Raw genomic sequence first — 24862 nt, forward strand, 5'->3', positions numbered from 1 at the left:
GACAAGTGAGAAATTACCAAACTAAAGACTTTGTAAAGGCCCTGAAGAGAGCAATCAACTACTTAGCAAGCAGAATGGGGATTTAAGTTTGATGCTTAAAATTTTCACTTGACTGGCAAAAATTCAGAGATAATGCCTACTGCTATTGGGAACCCAAAGAAAAGAAAGGGTTCTTTAATAAACTTTCAATAAAAGAAGAAAATAATAGAAGATACTTCTATTAAAAATAATATCAGAGTTGGGTATGGTGACCCACTCCTCTATTTCGACCCTTGGAAGGTAGGGCCAGGAGATCAGGAATCCAAGAGCAGCCTCTGCTATGTAATGAGTTTGAAGCCGGCCTACAATCCATGAAGCCCCACCTTAAAAACACAAAGCAGATGGGCTGAGGATGTAACTCAGATAGCAGATGCTTGTCCGGCAGTGACGGAGTTCAATCCCCAGCCCTGGATTAACAGGGTATCATGGCATCCTGTAATCCTAGCAGTTGGAGGCCGGTGGCAATAGGAAGACAAGAAGTTTGAGGTCATCCTCAGCTACTCATTGGGTTTGAAGTCAGCCTGAGATACACAAGGCCTTGCCTCAGAAAGGGAAAAATCCCAGTGCATGAAAAGCTGAGGCCTAAGATCACGAACTCCAGGATAGCCGGACTATGTATGTAGAAGACATGTTTCAAAAACACAAAAGCAAAGACTACACTTTGAGGAAGGGTACTTTCCAAAAGTGTACACTTTCAGGGACTAACTGTCTAAGGTTCTACATAACAGACATGTCTATAGTTCATTCAAAAGACAAAAGAAAATTGAACAAATTAAGTCTACACCCATTTAAATGATAAAGACTTCCTGTTATTTAAATAGATAAATTATATGGTATGGTTTTGTTTTTCAGAAGTGGATGAGGCTGCCTTCTAAAGAACAGAGGGATGGGCTGGAGAGATGGCTCAGCGGTTAAGAGCACTGACTGCTCTTCCAGAGGTCATGAGTTCAATTCCCAGCAACCACATGGTCTCACAGCCATCTGTAATGGGATCTGATGCCCTCTTCTGGTGTGTCTGAAGATAGCTACAGTGTACTCATATATAATAAATGAATAAATCTTTGAAAAAAAGAACAAAGGGACAAAAAAGACCATACACAGGACACAGGACCTAATTTAAATAGGCATTTCAGTGTGGTTATTCCACAATTGCAACCCTACTTTAACATTTCAGCTAACCTTCCCTTGTGAACATGTGTGCACATGTGTGTGGTGTCATGTAGTATACAGGGACGCACTTGTACATGCTGGCATGCAGAAGCAGGAGGACAACGTCAGGTTTCCTGTCCCATCACTCTCTGCCTCTTTCCTTTAAGGTGTGGTCTTTCAGTGAACCTAGACCAAGGCTGACAGCCAACATCTCTGGGCTCACAGGGAGTCCATGCCCAGCTTTTCACACAGGTGCTGAAATACAAACTCAGAGCCTCATGGCTGTGAGCAAACTGTCTGATGTACTAAGCCATGTCTCTGGCCCTAAAAACTCCCTTTAAAAACCTCTCCCATTAATTATATCCCATCAACGGTAAAACCTAAAATTCTTACATTTTATGTGTATTTATCGTGTGGCCCTTCTCTCCCTCTCACCCTGCACTCTGAATGTGTGCTTCTTTTGTTTTGTTTTTTGTTTTTGAGGCAGGCTTCCTGTGGCCCAGGTAGCCTCCAAAGTCACTATGTAGCAGGGAATGTCTTCGAACTTCCTGGACCTCCCAAGTGGTAGAGTTAGAGGTGTACACTACCTTGCCTGGCTTTTATGCTGTGATGGGTGTTAAAGCAAGGGTTGTGTAAACACTAGGCGATCTACCAGCTACCAGCAAAGGTACAGACCCAGCCCTCCCTGGTTCTACTTGTTCTGCGACAGCCTCAGGTAGACCAGAGTGGCCTTGATCTCGATTTGTGGTTGAGGATGAGTTAGAACTTCTCGTCCTTCCACCTCTACTTTTCAGAGCCTGGGATTACAGGCGTGAGTCATCACATCCAGCCCCCGTTTACTTTTCACTACAGGAAAATGATACTTTGAGAGACCCTTCCTCAAGCAACGAGATGAGTGCTGCTGAGGAATGACACCCAGGGTTGTCCTCTGACTTTTGAGTGTACACACGAGAATATACCCAACTAAGGGAAGGGTAAGACATGCAGAAGGTAGCATGCATAGCCTTAGAGAGGAGCATGGGGTCTTACCAAACGCCTGCAGCTTTCCTGAGTGGAAATCATTCAGCAGACTAAGGAGCCCGCGCTCCATCTCCTGGACATCAGAGACGTCGGTGAGGAAGGAGTGCTGGATGGGTGTGGCCTGGGCACCCTTCCCTTCTCCTCCTGGAGGTTTGTTCTTTTCTTTCGTCACCCTGCAGAGTGATGCAATTAGCCTTAGTTGGAGCTCTCAGGCTGCTCTAGATTAAACTCCTGTCTAACTGCTCAAAGAAATGAACTTTAAAAAAAAAAATCAGGGGCTGGAGAGGTGGCTCAGTGGTTAAGAGCACTGACTGCTCTTCCAGAGGTCCTGAGTTCAAATCCCAGCAACCACATGGTGGTTCACAACCATCTGTAATGAAATCCAATGCCCTCTTCTGGTGTGTCTGAAGACAGCTACAGTGTACTCATATACAAAATAAATAAATCTAAAAAAAAAAATCAGAAGAGTGTGTGTGTGTGTGTGGTATGTGGTGTGTGGTGTGTGTATGTGTGTGTGGTATGTGTGTGGTGTGTGGTGTGTGTGTGGTGTGTGTGTGGTGAGTGTGTGTGGTGTGTGTAGTGTGTGTGTGGTGTGTGTGGTGTGTGTAGTGTGTGTGGTGTGTGTGGTGTGTGTAGTGTGTGTGGTGTGTGTAGTGTGTGTAGTGTGTGTGTGGTGTGTGTAGTGTGTGTGTGGTGTGTGTGGTGTGTGTAGTGTGTGTGTGGTGTGTGTGTGTGTGTGTGGTGTGTGTGTGTGGTGTGTGTAGTGTGTGTAGTGTGTGTGTGTGTGTGTGTGTGTGTGTGAGAGAGAGAGAGAGAGATGGTACATGCATGTACATGGTTATATGCACACGTGTGTGGAGGCCAGAGGTTAATGTCAGATAACTTCCCTTGTTGCACTCTACCTTGTGTTTGGAGATGGACTCTCTACTCAAACCCAGAGCTTGCCATATGGGTTAGACTGCCTGAGCCACACGCTCCTAGTGTCCCTATCTCCATACTTGTTGGTGCTGGAGTTAAAGATGCCCATTGCCACACCTTTTTACGTGGGTGCTGGGGATCCAAACTCAGGTCCTCATGCCTGTCTGGCAAGCGCTTTATCTACTGAGAAGTCACCCCAGCCCCAAGGCCTGCATTTTATAGGGAATTAAATCACATTGGTCAGTATCTCAGTTTGCTTGCTCTTACTGTGATAGAGACCATGACCGAGAGTAACCTTTGGAGGAAAGGGTTTAATAGACTTACAGTTTATAGTCCACTTTGAAGGGAAGTCAGGGTGGAAAATTCAAGGCAGAAACCTGGATGTAAGAACTGCAGCAAGTTCACAGAGGGAGCTCTGTCCCCTGACTTGCTCACCTGCTTTCTTGTACAACCCAGAACCGCCCCCTCAAGGTGGTACTGTCTGCAGTGGGCTAGGCTCCCTCATCAATTACTATCAAGAAAATGCCCCACAGAACTGCCTACACGCTAATCTGTTGAAGGCATTTTCCACTTGCTTCCCAGGTGGCCCTAGCCTTCGTCAAGGTAACAAGAAATCCCACAAGTGCTGCCTACTACCTCACCTGTGAACTTACTTCAGATGGTCAGGTGCAGACCCATTCCTCCCTCCTAAAAAACATCCCCAGGAGAACCATGCTCTAAAGTGGAGAGAGTCCGTTAGAGTTTTTTAAAGTTCTGGTGTAGCAAACATATTTCTATCCTTTCAAATGTGAAAGTTTTTATCTACCAGATAACTCCACCAAATTAGCACCTCCCAAAAGAGAAAACAGGCATAAACGATAAAACTGTACTTACTAAACTTTGTCTCCTTTATACGCATGTGTGTCTGTGCAGGAGGGTGTGCACATCCTGCTTGTGTGCATGCATGTAGAGGTCAGAGGACATTCTTAGATCTCAGCCCCAGTAGCACTTCTTCAAGATAGGGAGCCTCGTTGGCTTGGAGCTCACCAATTAAACTACACTGACCAGCAAGCCCCGAGATCCTCTTGTCTTCTCCAGGGCTGGGATTACAGGAACAAGCTACCACCCAGGAATTCCAACATGGGTTCTAGGGATAAAACCCAAGCCTTCGGGTTTGTAAGACCAGAGTTTTACCAACTGAGCTATCTTTCCAGGCTTGACGACTCCTTTCTGGATTTTTATCCAAAAGAAACTGTAATACTTGTCGCTCTAGAAGCCAGAGCATGGGCTGAGCTGTGGCTCAGAGAGAGAGCACAGCACATGCGAGGACCCAGGTTCAATCCACAGCACCGGAAACAAAGTCAAATCAGGAGGGGGAAAACGGTTGGACAAAGAAGAGAGCTTTTCAATAGCACTTCACTATGAAGTGTCAGAGAGAACCCACCTTTTTAACTTTGGCCTCTGGGAAGTTGACTGCGACGCGGGATTTGAAAACCCTGTGCTTTTGCTAGCTGGGATGGTATTTTTTTTGGCATTAACAACCTGAGTAGAGTGGGCACTGAAGGACTTGGGACTCTTCCTCTTTGCTTTCCGCTCTTCCATTGTCTTAAAATCTTTGTTGCATCAATACCAGCTTCATTAAGACCTAAATATGAAAACACGGTGATTACAGCTATATGCCGTAGAGATGTAAAGTGAGAGTCAAAGAGAGAGTCCACGAGTCATTGTGTCGAGTCCATATATACTTCTATGCATACTTAGAAGATGTGTGAATGGAGAGAATGCTTTCGAAAATTATTAGACAGTTGTTCATGGGCGTCAGCAAAGTATCTACCATCTCTCTTCTGCAAGCCAGGCACTGTTAACAGTCCTGGAAAAACAGAAATGAATAAGACAAAGCCCTTAACCTCAGGAAGCCACCATTATATAAGTGACCAATAGAAGCAAATCGCTCATGCAATACCCCAGCCTTGCTGGAGCTTTAACTCACCTTTAAATCTCCCCTCTAGAGCAGATTCAAATATATGTGTATTTAGGGCACCCGTAGTCTACACCTCACCTTGAAAGCTTATGTAATAGACATTGTATTGGTACGCTATGCACCACCACGACCAGACACATATTTATTTATAGACAAGGTGTCGCTATGTAGCTCTGTCTGACATGGAGTCTGTTCTGTAAACTCAGCTGGCCTGGAACTCACAAAGATCCACCTGCCTCTGTCTCCTGCATGATTAAAGGCATAAATCCTCCTTTAATCAAAAGTGTGCGCTACCTTGCCTTTTCTTTTTGTAAAAAACAATCTTGCTCTACGCCCTTGGCTGGCTGAGAAATTACCAACTCGTGGTGATAATTCTCCCTCTGCTTTTGAGTCCTGGGACGATGGGGATGTGCCACAAGACGAGCTGTTTAGATTTGAGCTTCTCTTAGTTCTATTATTAATGTATCACCAAAAAAAAGTGTCAGAAAAATGCATATCTATCCCTCCCTTCAAACTGTTAATAGCATTATGAATATCAGGTCTTTTAAAAAATACTGTGGGGCCGAAGGGACGGCACTGGCTACTCTTTTCAGAGATCTGTTTCGATTTCCAGGCCCAGCAAGGCTGCTTGCAACAGTAACTTCAGTCCTAAGGTATCCAGTGCCCTCTTCTGGCCTCCAGGAGCACAGTAGCACCGGTGCACAGTCATCTAACAAATTTTAAATGTAAAAGTGTTGAATTTAGTCCTGCCACGACTATTTTAAAAGACTGAAACTGACTACCGTCACTCCTAAAAGAATTAGTTGGGACTTATAAAGATAATCTCCGATTTTTGTTTTTGTTTCGCTAGCCACGGTAGGGTTTTCTTGAAAAAGGGGTACAACGTTCAGTCTCTAATCTCAGATATCAATAATGAATCCACATGAGTCATTTGGGAATTGTTTAGATGTAATACTGACTAAATAAAACTTTAAAGATGACTGAGCAGGTTTCCAAGAGATGAGGATCTGTTTAATGATACACGTAAATACAGTAACCTTCAAATCTATGCGTGCTAATACACATTTGGTAACGAAAGGCGGGGGTGGGGTGGGAACCAGTTAACACATAAAGCATCGCCAATAAACCAATGGTCTCTGAGGGACTAAGCTTGCGATTTACTCTTTTCTGGAAGATAACATCTGTCACAAGACCCTGAAATCCTTTCTGTATGACAAATACGAGGGACCTTTCCAAAGAGGACGAACTGCTCACGGTTGAATGTCAGGCCTCGCTTCTATCCAGAATCACCGGAGGTTCCTTTGGATTTCACCTCATTTCCCTTCTGCAACCTAGCCCAGCGATGACCCATCTATACCCAGCAGTGATCAGAGCAAGTGCCGAGGGGCTCGAAGGAGCAGGTTGCGGGGTCCCCTCATCCCATTACATACCGAAGGAAGAAAGGGCTGTGGTTACCCTTCCTCGTCTGGAAAAGGTAAGAGAGAGTTTAAAGCCTCTGCCAGAGTTGCAGCAAGAGCCCACTCAGGTCGCCAGACTGGGTCACAGACCCAGGGCAAGCGCCCTTTGTTTACGGAAGTGATGTAATCGGGGCGGGGCCCTCAGTGAGGCAAAAGCCCCGCCTCTTCCAGGTACCTCTGTCGGGGCTCGCGTCTCTGCTTTGGGCTCCGTACTCCCATAGCCTCCTTCAGGTATGGCTCCAGCGGCCGCAGGAAAGAGTAGTTGTTTTTGGCCACGCCACTTCTGCCTTTGCAATGTCTTCATGGGAATTGGCAGTTTATTGTCCTCACCGGAAGCGGCCAGCCACCTCGGTGAGGGACCGCCCCCATGCACTGCAATTCCCAGCATGCTTTTCGAACAAATCTGAAGGCGGAGCCTATTGTCACCCTAGCAGCGGATCCACATCTCGGGTTGGCTGCCTTTAGTGTGGCTTGGAATGCGGTATTCGGTTCAGCCACTCCTGATGCTGAGCCTGTAAGTGTGATTCTGTAAATAGCCAGTGTCTAAGCATTGCGATTGGGGGTGGTGGTGAGTTCGTTTAGGTTTTCTGTGTGTTTGCTATCAGTCTGTCTTCATTTTCTTTTTCTTTTCTTTCTTTTTTTTTTTTTTTTTTTTTGACAGAGTCTCGTATACCGAACACTACAGGAACTGGTTGTGTTCTAGAGATCTTCCTGCCCCCCACTTCTCAAGTGCTGGGATTATAGGTTTGTGCCACCCGTCCCGCTTTAGCTCACTACAGTTCTTTAAGATAATGTCTTAATCCCCGTCTCAGAAATGAATCAGAAATTCAGAAAGGCTGATCAATCTTGTTATCTGACTCCCCACTTCATCGCTGGAAGAAGGAATTGGGAGTTGAGAGAGAAGGCTCAGTCCTCAACTAAAGAAAACTTATCTCTCTTTCCTTGGTGTGGATGGCCTTCTTAGAGTGGTGATGGGAAATTTTAGATTCCGAGCCTCTTAGACTGAAGCGGCTCTGGTCTTCAATCTCCCTGTTACCTAGAGAGAAAATTGTGTCTAGAGATTATGTCAATGCTAGCGAGGCAGAGCAAAGATGGAGTTACTAAGTACTTAAGCTCTACTATGAGATGTTCTTCCATTAGGAAAAGCAAAACCAAAAACCTGGGATTCTTTAAACAACAACAACAAAACAAAACAAAAAAACAAAACCACAAAGCATTCAATGGCCCCAGTTTCCAGAATGAATACATTATATTTCATAATTTGGTATTTTTAGGTTAAAGAACTTGGACTTCAGAAGAGCCAAAATCTCCTGTTCTCATCCCCTTTGGTTATCTCGCTTCCCACAGACCACCAGGGTCACTAGGAAATGGAGCTCGCTAATTTAGGTGTGTACAGTTAAACTGTTACTGTGTAACATAACATATCAAGTGGCTTTTGGGAATCTGTGAATGGAATTGTATTTTGTCAATTGATCTACAGCCTGGTTTTCACACCCCCTCACACCCTTCGGATCTGTCTCTCTTGGTAGGCATTGCTGCACGGGGTTTGTTTTAACGCTGTGGTACTACATATTGTGTGAAATTCCTCTGGTGGTGACTGTTTCCCCAGTATCACAGTTATAAGCCCTGCACATAGATACAATCTTCACATTTTTCCCAGGGTCTCTCTGATTGTCATATTTGTATGGGCAGGCCTTGCCAAATGATGCCCTCCCCCCAAGCAAACTTTTGCTAACAGTTAGAGTTAGAAGAAGAAAGAATTGGATCATTGGCAGTCCGTGAATAAATGGGAAGCTAAGTCCTTCATTACATCCTGACAACAGTTGTTCAAGATGATCTAGTCCAGAAGTATTAGGTTTTTCTTAGCCTTTAGAATCCACCTGAACTTTGGGACATTTGAGTTTTCAGCCAATGACATAATTTAGGAACACGGGGGGAAAATGCCCTTCTGAATGTATGTAAGAGAAACCACCAGCTTGCCATCCAACTCTGAGAAGGTAGAAGCAAGGGGAGGCTAGGCCTCATGAAACTCTGTCTCCAAGTAAATAAATGCCTTACATTACAAGTACTCATATTTTGAATGCCTATTCTGAGCCCCTCCAACGACATAAAGACTTACTATAAGATCCATGGTCTCAGATGTTCTATTACTTCCCAATCTGTCCCCACATGGGGGACCTTTTAACATGGGCCTGCGGGACATTAAAGTTCCAACCTTACATTTTTTCCATCTCCAATATTTTATTGATATATCCCACATATCACTTAATCCAGAGTGCCGAAAATATCCAACCACAGTTCAATTTCCATTAACTTCCTGGATGGCGTGACTTTCCTTTGTTTTTACATCTTTTTTTTTTCTTCTTTTTTTTTTAAGATGAGGCCTCCATATGTGCAGGTACTGGCTTAGAACTTGCTATGTAGGCATGCTGGTCCCTACCTAGTAATGACCGTCCTGCCTCTGCCTTTCAAAGTACTGGGATATACAAACATAAGCTCCCATGCCTGGCTTTGGTTTTTGAACCAAGAATCTTTCTGTGAAGTGTTCGTGTGATAACTGCATCTGGAAGCTGCTCTTATGCTCACTGTTCAGCTACAAATGCTCTCCTAAGGCCACCAGTGTGGCGATTGTTCTTCCTTGTCACCTTAACCGTGATTAGAGGTGGAACCACTTGGCCTCTGGGCTTGTCTGTGAGGGCATTTCCAGAGAAGTTAAACTGGGCGAAAACTTAATACTGAATGAAGACTCCTTGGGCTCCAGCCCTGGACTGAACAAAAAGGAGGAAGCACCCAGCTCTCTGCTTTTGTTTGTAGATGCAGTGTAACTAGCTGTCTCACACTCGTGCTGCCATGGTTTCTGCAGCAGGAGAGACTGCGTTGGTCATCAAACTGGGAGACACAGTAACCTTTCCTTTCTTTATTGCTCTTGTCCGATAGTTTGTTACAGTGAAGAAAATGTAACTAATACAAGCAGGTGTCGCAGTTCAGAACACGCTGATGCATGAACATGTGGTTTCACCCTATCCTTATAGTTTCCTATTATGGAATGTTCACTTGGAGTTTCGCTTTTGTTTGTTTTTACTTGGAGGCCTGTCCATCGTTAGTTGTGCCCTTCCTTTTTTCCTTCTTTCCTTCCTTCTTTTCCTTCCCTACCAGAATGCCTAGGCCAAGATGAGTCACTGCTCAATCTTTCTGCATGCCTTGATAAAGAAATGGCTTAGTTTTCTCTATCTGCCCCCTCCCCAAGCCCTAAACTAGAAATGTGGTTAGCATGTCCATAGAACTGAAGGAATGGCATCATGGGAGTGCGGGGTGCTGAGGCAGGAAGAGGTGGAGTCAGATGGAACTTTCCAAGATTGGCAGGGGATCAGGTCAGGGAGGGTTTGTAAACCAAAGTAAGACATTTTCAACAAAATCACTCAAGACTTTTAAAGGCCCTGCCTGTCCTGGGTTCTATGCTTATAAAATGATGCCACGAAAGAACGAAAGGAGGGAAAGCAGTTTAGGAACCGGCCACAGTATAAGGTCATAGTGACTTGCTTCAGGGCTGCAACCTTCATGGGTACGTTATCCCAAAAGCTATGCCAGTGTTTGGCAAAACTTGGAACCTTCTCTGCTCTGAGGTGAGCTCTAAAACGGTGCTGAGATTGGAGGAGAACTCTCCAGAGACTTCTTGAAGAGACAAGTACGTTTTGGAGAGGTCCCGGGAACTGAAAGTACCAGAGGGAGGATCCACTGGGTGAAGCAGCCATGAGTAACAGTTTCTTGAGAATGTATGTATGGTGTCATAGAAGGAGCAGTAGGGCCTGGGGCAGAGCAGTGACCCAGCATGCTCAAGGTCCTGGATTTGAGTTTTGGCACCAAAAGCGGCAAAAACAATGAATCAAGAGGAACTGTTTCATTTCCACTCTAAGATGTAGTAGGTTTTAGTGTGAGGCCAAAAAACAACACAAGAAACCCTTATTACTTAAAAGACTTAGACATCTAGTATTGTCATGTGTATGGTCTTTGATAAACATACTACATTAGGCTGTAATTTCATTAAGAACCTTTAGCACATGGCGGAGAATGACATAAAATGGGTTCTCAGTAAATGTAATGACTGAATCAAGCTCTCCAATTTTATTTCTGATAATAAAGTAGTTAAAGCAGTGTGTCTCTTCTCTGCCACCCCTGCCCTACCCCCTCCACCACCATACATATGCTCTTCTGATGTGGCTTTGGCTGACAGGGAACTTACTCTAACTGAGCCTGGCCTCAAACGCACCAAAGTCCTCCTACCTCGACTTCCTGGGTACAAGCATGAAACCGTGCTTAGCTCTTTTTGGTAGGATTTGCTGTAGACCAGCCTGGCTCAAATGTGGAATCCTCCTGCCTTGGCCTCCCCAAATGCTGAAATGGCAGTTGTGCAATATCTTAGCTGTGCAATGGCACAACTGGCTAGGCTGCTCCTGAAGCCAGAGCATCTGAAGGAGTCAGCCAGGCCACAGAGCTGACCAGATGACATCACCAGTGCCCAGGAAGATGCTCTTTCCTCAGCAGAGCAGGCTTTGTTATCCCTGCCTTCCTCTAAGAGGTCTGATGAGGAATCTGATCAGGCGACCTCTGGATTGTCTGATGACTTCTTGTTAAACAAGCAAACTAAAACCTTGTTTTATGGGGGTTCTACAGTGCTAATATTCCAATTTAGTTTTTGCATTTCAAGTTTACACTTCTCTTTTAAAGCTAAAGTATGGGCTGGAGAGATAGCTCAGTGGTTAAGAGCACTGACTGCTCTTCCAGAGGTCCTGAGTTCAAATCCCAGCAACCACATGGTGGTTCACAACCATTTGTAATGAGATCTGATGCCCTCCTCTGGTGTGTCTGAAGACAGCTACAGTGTACTTATATATAATAATAAGTAAAATCTTAAAAAAAAATAAAGCTAAAGTACTTACCAAGTTCATGAGGTAGGTGATTGTACTGGCTGGTTTTCTGTGTCAACGTGACACAAGCTGGAGTTATCACAGAGAAAGGAGCCTCCCTTGAGGAAATGCTTCTATGAGATCCAGCCGTAAGGCATTTCCTCAGTGATCAATGCGGGGAGGGCCCAGCCCATTGTGGTTGGTGCCATCCCTGGGCTGGTAGTCCTGGATTCTATAAGAGAGCAAGCTGAGCAAGCCAGGAGAAGCAAGCCAGTAAGCAGCACCCCTCCATGGCCTCTGCATCAGCTCCTGACTCCAGGGTACTGCCTGGTATGAGTTCCTGTCCTGACTTCCTTTGGTGATGAACAGCAGTGTGGAAGTGTAAGCCGAATAAACCCTTTCCTCCCCAACTTCTTGATCATGATGTCCTGTGTAGGAATACAAACCCTGACTAAGACAGTGACAGACACATCTGAGGTGGTTTTGATCTTTGGAGAATCTTTCCCAAGCTCCTGTAGCCAGAATAGCTTTAAAAGAAGGATTAAGTAGAAAACAAAGCATACCATGGTCAGAAATTAGCTACACCATATTACAGCCTTTCCTTTTCTCAACTTGGTATCACCATGTACTATAAGGATGCTAAAAGTACTTGAAAGAATAGCTAAAAAGTAGACAGAAGAATGCCTTTTCTATAGCTTTGAAGAGATACCATGACCACAGTCTGTAAAGCCTGCTAATCCCCATATGTGTATGATGTGTTTGTGTGATATATGCTGATAGATAATGGGGTGCTTTCATCCTGACAGTTGTTCTTTAGAGAACCCTGAGTAATAGGAAGGGCAAGGGAGGAAAGTAAGACAGGAAGTAAAAGAATGGCCCTGTTGTCAGGTGTGATGGCACATGCCTTTAATCCCAGCACTCAGAGCAGAGGCAGGTGGATCTCTGAATATGAGGGTTCGAGGACAGCCTAGTCTACAAAGCGAATCCGGGACTGCCAAGTCTCTGTTATACAGAGAAACCCTGTCTCGAGAAAACCAACAAAAGAACGACCTCGTTTATACCTGATAGGATTTAAAATCCAAACTGCTGTCACTCTCCAATCTGAGTTGCTTAATTTCTGTCATTGAGTGTCTGGTCACCTTGATACACGCTAGCGATCTAGAAGAGAGAAACTCAATGGAGAAAATCCTCCGTCACTTTGGCCTGTAGGCAAGTTAGTCTGTGGGGCATTTTCTGGATTAATGATTGAGGTGGGAGGGTCTAACCAGCCCACTGTGGATGCTGGACAGATGGTGGTTGGTTAAAATCAATCAATCAGTCTGGGTGAGGTGATAGAGGGCAAACCCATAAACACGGTTTCTCCGTGGCCTCTGCTTCACTTCTTGCCTCCAGCTTCCTGCCCTGACTTCTCTCGGTGATAGACTGACTGGGATGTGGGGGCTAAATCAACCCATTTCTCCACAAGTTGCTTTTGGTCAGGGTTTTACTACAGCAGTGGAAAGCAAGCTAGCACGTTGGGGAACTAAACCTTTCTACAGAGGCAGGAGAAGGTAGATGGCCTGCCATGTGTCATAATTAGTGGTGACAACTGGATACATGCAGGTGTCCTGGAGGCTGAGTTGGGAGATGGGAAATTGAGAATGCCCATGTGCTCTGTGATAAAGAGGAAAGAGAGTCATTGGGGTTGTGGAGGGGGACATTGGTGGAGGGTGGGGAGGTGGAGTCCGTGCTGTTGCTAAAGGCTGTAAGGAAGGCAGTAAGAAGGACAGCTGGAATGGCAGGAAGAACTAGTTGCTTGTAGCATTAATGCACACCAATCCCAGACTTGGGAGCACAGGAGGCAGATCTCTGCATTTGAGGACATCCTGGTCTTACGTGGACTATATGTGTGTCCAGGACAGGCAAGGCTACATAAAGGGACTCTGTCTGGAAAAACAAAAGCAAAATGAAAAGCAGTGGTGGTTAACATGTGAAGTCCAAGGAAGAGAACCATGTTCAACAACTGTGTGAGGTCTGAGGGGAACAGGGGGGAATAAGTGTCAATTATGTATACACTGAACAGCATCACAGGAGGCAGGATCTCCACAATGAGTGGGAAATTATAAACCATCATATGGCCTGCCAGCCTAGAGATAAGAAGCACACTCTTCCTGCCATATAAAAGTAGGTTTCCATTTTCTTTTCTTAGACAATATTGCTATATACGTTTGGTTGTTACGTATGTAGAACACGGTGGCCTTCAACTTGAGGTTAATCTCCTGCCTCTGCCTCTAGTGTTCTGGGGATTACAAGTGTGCCAGCATGCCCAACCTGTGATTTAGATTCAACTGTGCATTTGAATCTTGGATTTCTAGGATTATATATACTGCCTGTCTTTCACTAAAGGTTAGTTGCCTAAAGAAGGATCTGGGTCTTACTGTCTTTATATTCATCAACGCCAGTGTCCTCAGCATAGTAAAAGCTAAGAAAGTTTAGTCAGTGTGAACCTATTAGGGGAAATTAACTTCCCAAGGCCCAAGTAGAAAGGCATGGTCAAAGCCAGTGTTTCTTTAACTCCGGTTTCGATTAGAAAGCGCGTTGCTCTTCTGATCTCCAGGTGGCAGTGTTCTCTCAGATTAATTGTTTTGGACAAACAAGAGTTCACTAACTTTTTGAGAAAATAAGCACATTTTAATGCAAACGTAGTTGTCCTCTATTTCTGCAATTGTACAGAGCCAGCTAAGAAACAAAATATAGTTACATTATTATGTGAGACTATTGATTTCTTCCTCAGTTTCAATGCAAATGAGAATTCTTGGTAACTCTTGGGGTTTCTGGAAACTTGAAAGCGTATGTGACAAGCTGTTGGTTTGCTCTTCCTCAAAACGCAATCCTTCAAAGCAAAAAAATATAGGAGCGGAGCTCTGTTCCCTGCTATTGGATCCCCTTCCCCTACCTGAACCGCCTGGTCGGGCCTCAGAGGGGAAGGATGTTCGGGGTCCTGCCAGGACTGGATATCCCAGGGTGGAGTGGTACCCAAGTGGGTTTTCCCTTCTCTGAGGGTAAAGGGAGGGTATAACGGGCAGGGATTTATAAGGTCAGGACTGGGAGGGAAGAGGGGCTGCAGTCAGGATGTACCGTGAATAAAAACATTATTGGAAAAAGAATAATTATGGAGAGGAGGCAATATGTTCAGAAATAGCTCATCTGACAAATGGGATGGCCAGACTAAACACAGTGGCCAGCAAATCTTGAACTTTGGATAAACAGAAATATTGTTCTGTCTTCTCAAATACTGCATTCAGAACACAGGAAAAAACAAAGCACTCCTGTTAACCTGAAATTCAAATTTACTGGAAAGCTTGGATTTTTTTAAAAAAACTAAATCACCAACAGTTTGTAATTGTTAATCCAGAATAAACAAAGCATGGGTCAATCCTGCCACTTCCTTATTTGGAGAGGGAATAAAAAGGAAGGCACTGGTAGGCCCAGCTTCCTTGCTGTAAATCTGCCTTTGTTGATCTCTGTGCTCTCCCCTGAGGGTACCGTCCATCAGTGGAGGACTTCTCTCTGGGAAACTGGGGCCCTCTAGCAAGTGAACACGGCAGGCCCAACGCAGATATCTCATATAACAGTATTTTATGACCTGAGTGTCTGGCTGAAAACTCCAAATCCTGGGGCCGATGGAATTATGCATGTCTGAAGCCCTGTTCTATTCTAACACACACACACACACACACACACACACACACACACACACACACACATTTGTGCACACATGAACTCACACATGCGTGCACACACCTGAAAACTGAATAAACAGTTGATTCTAGACTGCAGAAGAGCTAGATGAACAGCAATGACAGCCAATGCTAATTCCTTATCAAAAGTTTAACAGATTTTCTAGTAAGCTAAATACTAGGTATTGTTTTATATTTATTTGTATGTGTTATAAACATCCCCTATGGTCCAAATGAATTGTACTTTAGAATTATGTTTGTGGGCCCAGAGATGTAGCTTAACAGTGGCGCAGTTCCCCTGAATGTAATGAGTCCCTGTGCTCAATCCCCAAACTGTAAAATTGAAGAGAGAAGGAAGAAGCTATCCATAGAAACACGATCAGTAGTGGTTAGGCCACAGGTTACTTTTATCAGACTACTTAGTCACGTGGCTGAAGCACTATTTGTGGTTTTAAGATGTGCTTTATAGGGGCTGGGGATTTAGCTCAGTGGTAGAGCGCTTACCTAGGAAGCGCAAGGCCCTGGGTTCGGTCCCCAGCTCCGAAAAAAAAGAACCAAAAAAAAAAAAAAAAAAGATGTGCTTTATAAGGGAAAAGTTATTGTAATAGCATTTTTAAAAGGAAGAAATAAAAGTAAAATTTTAAAATTTTGAATACTCATGTTTGAGGAAGTATTTCTAACTTCTCTTTATTTTGCTTTTGTGCCAAAAGCCTCCTGAAGTGCTTCATTTAAACAAATCATTTTATGATGACCTAAAAGATACATACTAAGATCCCTCTTGACAGATGAGAAAACAAAGGCTAAATAGTGGCCCCAAGTCCCATAGCTAAGAAATTAACCTGGGCTCCTATCCAGCCCTCAGCAGCCTTCTCTGCACATGACAGGCCCAGGTGAGAGGAAGGAAGTGAACTGTGGGAGAAGAATCTGAAGGGGCCACGGGATTGCCTTCTGGAACACCAGCCAGCATTCTTCCTAAGTCTAGAACAGTTCAAAGTGAATGGCCCTTCTTCCTTCCTTGAGGATGTTGTGATTCCCACTTTGTGCATACTCACTAGAATGGAGCTGTTTTAGATGTATTCACAGAACAAGACAGGTCTGAAAGTGACGAAGCTTTACCTGAAGTGACTGGAGAATAGTTAACAGAAGGCGGAAGAGGATTAAAAAGTGCTTGCATGGGGCCAAAAGGGGGTATCCTGGGGTTAAATAACTGGAGCTGAGGTCTGAAAAGAAAGGCAGGTGGGAGGAAGATTTGATGAACTGTGTTCATGAAAAGGAAAGGGAGGGACAGGTCACAGCCTGGATGTGAGATAGCTCAAGATTGCTCAGGAACCACCACTACAATATGGTGGACTCACCCAAGGCTACCCGAGGTGACAGACAGTCCTTTATCTCTACACATTCCTTTCTCTCCCCATCCTCTTCTGGAACAAACATCTGTAAGATAGTGAGGGAGGAAGGGAACAGTAAGGTGTCATGTCTAACGCAGTGCCAGCACTTGGGAGGTAAAGGCAGGAAAGTCAGGAGTTCACAGCCAGCCTCAACAATGCACTAAGTTCAAGACCAGCCTGGGCTACATGAAACCCTATATCTAGAACAAGAAAGGAAAACAATAAATACACAAGAACAAGAAGAGGGACTTCTCTTCAGGGGACAGAAGACCATGCTGCTTTCTAAATGGAGATGGTAAGATTTTAGATATGGGACTTTAGTATAGGCCAGAGCGAGTGACCTCTTGGATGCACTCTGGAACTGAAGGAGGATACCCATGTGGCCTTGCTGTGGCCAGTGAAGCCCAAACAATGTCTGCTGGTGGCTTCCGGAAAAAAAATTTAAAACTACTAGGCTGGTGGAGCTGGGCAATGGTTCAGTCAGTGAAATGCCCATTGCTTAAGCATGAAGAACTGAGTTGTACAGCATGCCTAAGAAGTGGTGGGTCCCTGGGAGTCATCAGCCTGGCTTCCACACACAGCAGCTCTTGATAGAGGTAAGCCCTTCCATCTAATGGACTCTCTACTTTGAAAAGTGCAATCCTTAGAGTCAGGTGCTCAGGGACAGAGAAGGGCTGCTTGCTGGCGCTATGACTTCTTGGTGCCTTTTCTTCCTCAGGGTCGCTGTGACATGGGAGAGACATAGTCCATGGGAGCTCATAATCTAACGAGAGACGGGTTTATGGCAAACAATTACAGTGTGGGTGCGGTCACAGAGATGAGAATAAAGTGCTTTGATCACATGAAGAAGTCAGTGCAGGGGAACGGAGGATGACGGCACAGAAGGCAAAGCTAACCAATCAACACGTATCAACAGACACATCTGTATGTATTTCTGTCCAAGACACATCTGTATGTATTTCTGTCCAAGGGCCTGTATTTCTGTCCAAGGGCCTAAGAATGAAGCTCAGTTCCCAGCCCTGCATAAACTGGGCACCATGGAGAACCTCCATATTCCCGAATAGCCTTCCCCACAATTCCCCAAATCCCAGCATGGTTAGGAACTTTTATTTATATTTGTTTTTATTTTTACAGTGTTAAGGGTGGAAACTAGGCCTCTGTACATGGTAGGCAAATTCTGTGACACTGAGATACCTGATCCTCAGATCAAGGCTGGAGATGGGGGTGGTGTATGTGTGTGTGTGTGTGTGTGTGTGTGTGTGTGTGTGTGTGTGTGATATTGACGTCCAGGATCTTCCTCTATTCTCCCCATTCTTTTCTAAGATAAGCTAAGATCTTCATCTCCCAGTGATTCTGAGACTTGCTGATTCAGTATGACTATCTGGTCAGCAAATCCCAGGGATGCCCCTGACTCCACCTCCATAGGGATGCACTGCTATGCCCAACTTTTTATGTGTGCGTTCTGGGAAGCTTGCATATGAAGCACTTTGCCCTGAGCGCCATCCCCAGCCCAAGGCTAGGATTTGTACTGAGCTCTGCCCACTGCAAGCTCTTACCTCTGCTGTTGCTGCCAAAACTAACTCACTATTGAAGTAATTCTGTAATTTAAATAAGAATTTTCCCCAGGTACACTATAGTAGCCCTTATGATTCATCTTAACTTCTTTTTGTAAGTTGAAAAAATAATTGCGTGTATGTATGTGTGTGCGTGTAGGCATCTGTGTGGTGTTCTGTATGTGTGTGTGGCACATGCAATACATAGTAAGTATTCAGGCATATAAGCAGAACATCCCTTGTCTCCCTCTACCTACTCCCTCCTGACTGGCTGCCTTATTCCTTTGCCCACCTTTTTATGTGGATGCTGGAGAACCAAACTCAGGTTAGTGTGGTTGACACCTTTAATCCCAGCACTCGGAAGACAGAAACAGATCTCTGTGAGTTCTTGGCCAGTCTGGTCTACACAGTGAGTTCCAGGGCAATCAGAGTTCTACAGTCTGACCCTGTCTCAAAGGGAATACACAATGAAACTGAATATTGGGGCTGGAGAGATAATAGCTCAGTGGTCAAGAATACTTTGCTCTTGCAGGGATCATGTACCCACACGGTGGTTCACAACTTGACCACTGAGCTATGTTCCCACATGCCAAGATGTCGTATTTACTTTAGAAAATATGGATAGCAAAAATAAGGACATTAGAGCTGGCCCGTTGTAGGGTAGCCAGTCCTTCCCGCTTGGGTTTGGGCCTGTTTTACCAGGCCTAATTTTGTAAGCATAGTTACAAAACCTCATAGGTGAGGTTATCAGAGGCGCTAGGGGACATGTTGTGGTAAATCTCCAACCCCAATAAACCAGCGCAAAGAACACGTAATTCAGTTATAATGTTTATAAGCTGCCTGACTACATTGGGCAGAGTCACCACTGCTCTGCTCTATTCCCCGGCTACGAGATCCCTTGCTACTGACAGCTCCTTCAGGCTCCAGCTCCCTCCCACCTCCTCTTCCTCCCTTCCCTCTCTTCCCTCTCTTCATCTCCCCCTCCCTCCATGCTCTCTCTCTCCCTGAGACTTCCGTCCCCACCTCTTCTTCACTGCCCAGTCACAGGCTCTAGCCTTTATTTGACCAGTTAAAATGGGGAGAAGGTTCCCTTGAAATCACCCGAGTACTTGGTTAAAATACAAACGGCACCACAGCAATCCCCCAGTAGGGAGAGCCTCCTGTTGTTCATATTGGCTAAATGGCCATGTTGTCCAACTACCTTCTAAATATCTATGTTTACACTCACAGGTCTGTGCTGCTCTCAGAGGTGGTCAGAGAACCACCTTCTGGAGGTGCATTCATAGCTAATCAAAGGGCTAAGAAGAAGTAATCGGGTGTGCTCAGTCATTCATGGACCATCCGGGTCAACCTTCACCTGCTCTGAGGCTCAGGGAGCATCAAACAAGTGAGGAGATAAAAACGAAGCAAGAGGCTGGGTAGGCAGCATTGCACCCATGAACTTGGAGCTGTGGAACCTGTATACAGTCAGACCAGCCAGAATTCCAGCATCAATGGGGGACTGGCTCCTGAGGACCGTGGCCCTAGCTGCAGAGATACTGGCAATTGAAGGCTGCCTGAGCAGAGTCTCTCTTCTTTGGACATTTGATGCTGGTGAGCTACCCAGATCCAAGCGAATGAACCCACAGCCATGTACACATGAGCAACACAGTTGGATTCTGTGAGTTATTAAAAACAACAAAAAAAAAGAGGACATGAATTTGGCGGGGAACATATTAGGGTTCTCAGAGGGGAACTAGAAGAAGGTAGTAAGGGGTGGATATGGTCCAAATGCACTGTATTATTGTAAATATTCTATATCACACATATATGCGTATATTTATTTTCCTAAGAGTAAAAATCACAGCACTCAGCAGAAAGGAAAGAGAAGAGATGGGCCTGACTCCAAAAGTGACTGTGTGATCTGACAAGAGTCCACGCAATAGAGAAGGGGCGTGTCCCCATCACAGGTACAATTGTACCTCTCTTGGCCAATACCCTATATGTATTATGTAATATGAAGGTGTGTCTCCACCGGTGTGAGTTTCAGACCAGGGGAGAAATCTACACTAGACTGAAGGAGAGTGAAGAGGATCTTGCCATTCCCCTCAAGTGACAAAAACAATTGCTAGGGATTTACTTTAGTGAGGAAAAGAAGAGGATCAGCTTGTGTTTCCTTCAAGCGAGAATGCCACACATACCTTCCTGTAAGAGCTTTAGAAATGGTTAAGTATACGATTGCAGGCCTTTTTCTCACAGTCAATGCCATCTTTTATTTGTGACTTAGTTTGTGGGCGTGGATGAGGGCGTACCCCAGAGAATGTGCATGAGACCTAGTGTGCCTGCCTCCATACGTAGAGGTTAGAGAGCCACCACAGACGTCAGTTCTTGACTTCCATCTTCTTTGAGCGAGGATCCTGTTTTCTTTGGTTCTTTGCTGTTGCACCGTCCATGCCAGGCTAGCTGGCCTGGCACCTCTTCAGGATTCCTCCTTTCTCTGCCCTCGGTCTCACTGGGATTACAGATCACATTACTATGCCTGTCTTTATATGGGTTTTGAGGATCCAGGCTCTGGGCTTCACCCTTATGTGGCAAGTACTAATAAAGTCCTATGACTCGACTCATCAGCTATCAAGTTTTTAACTCTTTTTTATACATCTCCAATATTTTATTTGCATCCCTTTCTTATAAAACCTTGACATTATCCCAACCCCTATATTGACCTAGTCCCAAATCTTTTACAGAATCAAAGCGATAAACTTCATTTTTTAAAGGAAGACACTACAAAAAAAAATGTTTTTAGGATTCATACTTTTGGCTTTATTTTCCAGTTTTAAAAAGTTAATTTATGGAGTAAGGACTATAAAAAGAACATGTTGGAGGTCTGATGACAATTTAGTAGATTTCAGAATTTGTTAAATTTTCTGTTTTCAGTGGGACATGCTCTCAAGGTAATGCTATTTAGAATATCTGCATCTAAGAATTTCCATATGTTCTTCACAGATCCAACATCCTGCCAGTTCTCTCTGCAGTTCTCCCTGGAGAGTAAGTATGTGCAGTCTGTCCTGACAAAGACTGGGCCCCAAGTTGTAAGAAAAGGTTCACTTCCTGCCAAGTAAAATAACCTTTCCCACAAATTGAGCAACATAATAAAAAAGGAGAGAGAGAGATTGCAGCCTAGAAGAGAACGCTAGGAAGAGAGGCTGGTTTCTGCAGTTAGAGGTGCTGTAGGGTCAAAATTAATGCTGTATCTTAGACCATCCTTTCAGTCTACAATACTGCTCCTAATTGTTAGTATGAGCAAAAGGAAATAATCAGTACTGTTTTAATATCCAAAAGAGAAGGTTTACAGGGGTGATGATAGAATACTGAAGCAAATATTTTATAGTGAAGCTACCCATTGTTTTTATTTGTTGGTTGATTTGTTATAAAATTTCATTTCTGTATGTGGGAGCTAAAAGCATCCAAGTTGAAGTGATATCTTCAAGGCTTTTTTTCCCCTCCTGTTTTTAATAATTTTTCACTTTGTCTTAGTTTGATTACTTGAACATTGTTAAGTCATTCTTATTAAAATACTATTGGCACTGGGTGTATCTTAGTTGGAGAGTGCTTACCTAATATCCACAAGACCTTGGGGGTTTATACCTGCATAAACAAGGAGCGGTGGCGAACACCTAAAATCCCAGCACTCAGGAGGTAGATGCAGGAGGATCAAAGGTTCAAGGTTATCCTCTGCCACATTGGGAGTTCAGGACCAATCTGGGATATATGAGACTTTCTTTAAAAAAAAGAAAAAGTACATCAATAGTGTACATGAGGCTCTGAGGCCCTGTTTTCAACACAGATGCACACACACATGTACACGCACACACTCATTATGACACTGAGAAAGGCAATGGCTTCTACTGAAAATAAATTATCTTCCAACAATACAGTTTTTACTGCTGTGAATGAATTTTATTTATTGTCCAGCCAGCTATGCTCTGGCAACCTTACCATTAACTCCAGCAACCTAGAATGTAGGATTATGTTATGAGGAAGAGAGGGCAAATTAACAAGATGGGACTGAATGAAAAGCTTAAATATTATTTAAATAGTCAAAACGTTTCCTGAGACTGTAACGGGAAGGGGATCCAAGCCGAGTTCCAAGAGCGTCTCTTGCTCTCCTGCCTTGGAAGGATGAGATCTGATGAGGAGTCTGGATGGTTCCCTGACAATCTGAGGCAAGTGGGTAGGATGCTCACCGCCACTATCTACTAGAGTTTCACTGGTTCCATAGTTAGCTGGCAGTCATCAGGCATTATTGTCTCTCAGTTACTTCATTCAGAAAGTTAAAGCTGTTAGAATAACAAGAGTGTTACAGCTTAAGCTTTTCTTATACAAAGTCAGGCATAGAGTTCCAACTAAAATACTTCAGCAAATGGCTTTCTCCCGGCTTCATGAGCTGCTTGGCACACAGTGATTTCAGCCTAGGCAAACGTCTGATGAGCTGAGTGGGCCCGATGGTTCAGGCCTGTCATCCCAGATCCTTGAGAGGGTAAGTCAGGATGATCACAGAGTGAGGGCTGGCCTGGGCTGTAGAGTGAGTTCAAGGTCAGCCTGAACATCTTAGTGACACTCTGTGAAAAATGAAGAAAAAAAAAAAAAGATTAGAGCAAGTCATTTACAGAAGAGAAGAAGTGGTCAGTAAACACTCAAAAATGTCTTCACGCTCATTAGAAATGAGATAATAAAAATTAGAACTAAGCCCAGGAAGATGGCTGGCAGGCAAAAGTACTTACCACCAAACCAGGTGACCTGAGTACAATCTTTGGAACCCACATTGTGGAAGGAGACACCATCCTCTGAATTACCAGAAAGTAGTAAAAAAATAAAATAAAATAAAGTAACTAAAGGAAAACAGCCTATCTTACCACAGATAACAGAATTCTATAAGTCTAACTACACCAGGTACCATCAAGATTCTGAGCAGGAGGGGTTGGGGATTTAGCTCAGTGGTAGAGCCCTTGCCTAGCAAGCACAAGGCCCTGAGTTCGGTCCCCAGCTCCAAAATAAAATAAAATTAAATTAAATTAAAATAAAATAAAAAGATTCTGAGCAGGAGGGAATGCAGCTAAAGAGCGTTCTGGAAAGTTAGTAACAGGAAACTAAAACTGTTCTTACCTCATGATCCAGGAGTTGTGATAAAAAGGGAGCCAGGGAATATACACAGACATATCCGCTGTAACAGCAAGCGTTTGAAGTGCATACATACGCTTAAGTGTAAGAACGTGTAGGGTTGTGGGTCCGGTGTCCACTCTGCCACAGGGCGTGGCCGGCCGCTCAGGGAGGCGGGACACAGGAAGTTGACCGCTCTTACCCCGAAGGGAAGCCCCAGACACCATTCGGGAGCGGGAAAGCCCAGGCTGAGGTTCCGGACAGCTGGAGCTGGTTCAGGGGTCCCCGGGCCTGGGAAGAGGCTGGGAGCATTTGGTTCTCAGGCTCTTGGATACCCAGGTGCCGCTGGAAGTCTCTGAAGAGCTGCGAATGGAGTGGGAGCCCAGGGCTGGGGGAAAAGGAGGGCAGCTCTGGCTGGTTCCGCTGGGGTGGGGGTCTAAGGGAGGATGAGTTCTTGACTTGACAGGTGGTAGCTTGAGCTTGGTGGCCATAGTGGCTAGGAGTGCAGAGAGGCCTTCTGTGGAAGACTAAATGGCAGCTCTGTGGGTGAAGGCCTTCTCCATCACTTCCCACAGCAGATCCCGATGAAAAGAGGCAGTCCATAGTTTTAAGGCATTTATTGTCATGGTGGAAAGTGGATGTGTAAAATCATATCCCCCTTCTCAGGGTAGACCTGAGGTTAAAAACTTTTTGTGGGGGTTGGGGATTTAGCTCAGTGGTAGAGCGCTTGCCTAGCAAGCGCAAGGCCCTGGGTTCGGTCCCCAGCTCCAAAAAAAAGAAAAGGGAAAAGAAGAAGAAAAAGAAGAAAAAGAAAAAGAAAAAAAAACTTTTTGTGGGGAGGAATGTCTGGTAAGGAAAACCTATTCGCTAAGCCCGCCAGGCCTCTGGGTACCTCATTAGCATGGAGATCTGTCTTGAGGCTTCATGACCTGTGTGGTCACGTCCTTTTCTACATATGGAGGACTTGGAGGTATAGCCCTTAAGTGACTGATGGCCACAAATCTATGGGGAGCTGTGGCTAGTGAGAGGGGCCTGTTGCCCGGGAGCAGGGGAAACTCCTACTGTCCCTTCAGGGTCTCCCGGGCTTCTAGCCTGAGCTCAACTGGGAACGAGGCTATCTTTCAGGGTTCCACAGGAATGAGCATGTGTGAAATACTCACTGCTCTATGTCAGTGCTGTTTTGGCCATCGAGGATATATCAGTGACCAGAACAAAAATGTCTGCTCTAAGAGAAGGTGTATTTGTAAAAGTGTTAAAATTTTTTGTTTCTTTTGAGACAGGGTTTCTCTATGTAGCCCTGGCTGCCCTGGGTAGAAAAAAGATTTTTTTAACTAAGGAACATATGGTGTCTAAGACAGTGGTTCTCACCATGGATTACAACCCCTTTGGGTAGTGGAACCAGGGTAGAATATCAGAGATCCTGCATCCTTCATACGAGGTATTATGACTCATTACATACATGAAGTAGCCACAGAAACAATGTTACAATTAGGAGCCAGCACAGCGTTAGTGTTCAATGGTGGTAGCATTAGGAAGGTTGAGAACCACTGGGCTGAGAGGAAATGTGGGGTAGCGTAGATGAAACCCAGCAAAGGAGGAGGACAGGAGCAGCCTGTGGG

General features: G+C 44.7%; 1 protein-coding gene and 1 long non-coding RNA gene across 17 annotated transcripts in view; one reads left to right on the top strand and one right to left on the bottom strand.

Moving 5' to 3' along the window:
* The window catches only part of Ccdc28a (coiled-coil domain containing 28A), a 15279-nt gene extending 8422 nt beyond the window's left edge, over positions 1–6857 (bottom strand). For 3 of the 8 annotated variants that reach the window (XM_063266008.1, XM_039081106.2, XM_063266001.1), the window contains exons 1-3: positions 6719–6857; positions 4550–4750; positions 2218–2381 (exon numbers count right to left, since the gene is read on the bottom strand). In XM_063266008.1, the coding sequence (XP_063122078.1) occupies positions 2218–2381; positions 4550–4707 (322 nt within the window). In that variant the 5' untranslated portion in view covers positions 4708–4750; positions 6719–6857. Of the gene's footprint in view, positions 1–2217; positions 2382–4549; positions 4976–6516; positions 6656–6718 lie in introns of those variants that run through there. The other 5 variants (XM_063266007.1, XM_063265998.1, XM_039081103.2 and 2 more) reach the window with 3 other exon arrangements.
* Positions 6858–6902: 45 nt separating this feature from the next.
* On the top strand, positions 6903–23929 carry LOC102549233 (uncharacterized). Of its 9 annotated transcripts, none has more exons than XR_010058847.1 (6): positions 6903–7057; positions 7205–7287; positions 7818–17150; positions 17273–17478; positions 19338–19700; positions 21090–23929. It is a non-coding gene; the product is annotated as an uncharacterized LOC102549233 (long non-coding RNA). The 9 variants fall into 9 exon arrangements; XR_010058846.1 differs by having other exon boundaries at positions 7818–7929; XR_005497259.2 differs by having other exon boundaries at positions 7818–7929; positions 19338–23929.
* Positions 23930–24862: the final 933 nt, after the last annotated feature.

This window comes from Rattus norvegicus, chromosome 1 (assembly GCF_036323735.1).
Source record: "Rattus norvegicus strain BN/NHsdMcwi chromosome 1, GRCr8, whole genome shotgun sequence".
NCBI classification, from domain to species: Eukaryota; Metazoa; Chordata; class Mammalia; order Rodentia; family Muridae; genus Rattus; species Rattus norvegicus.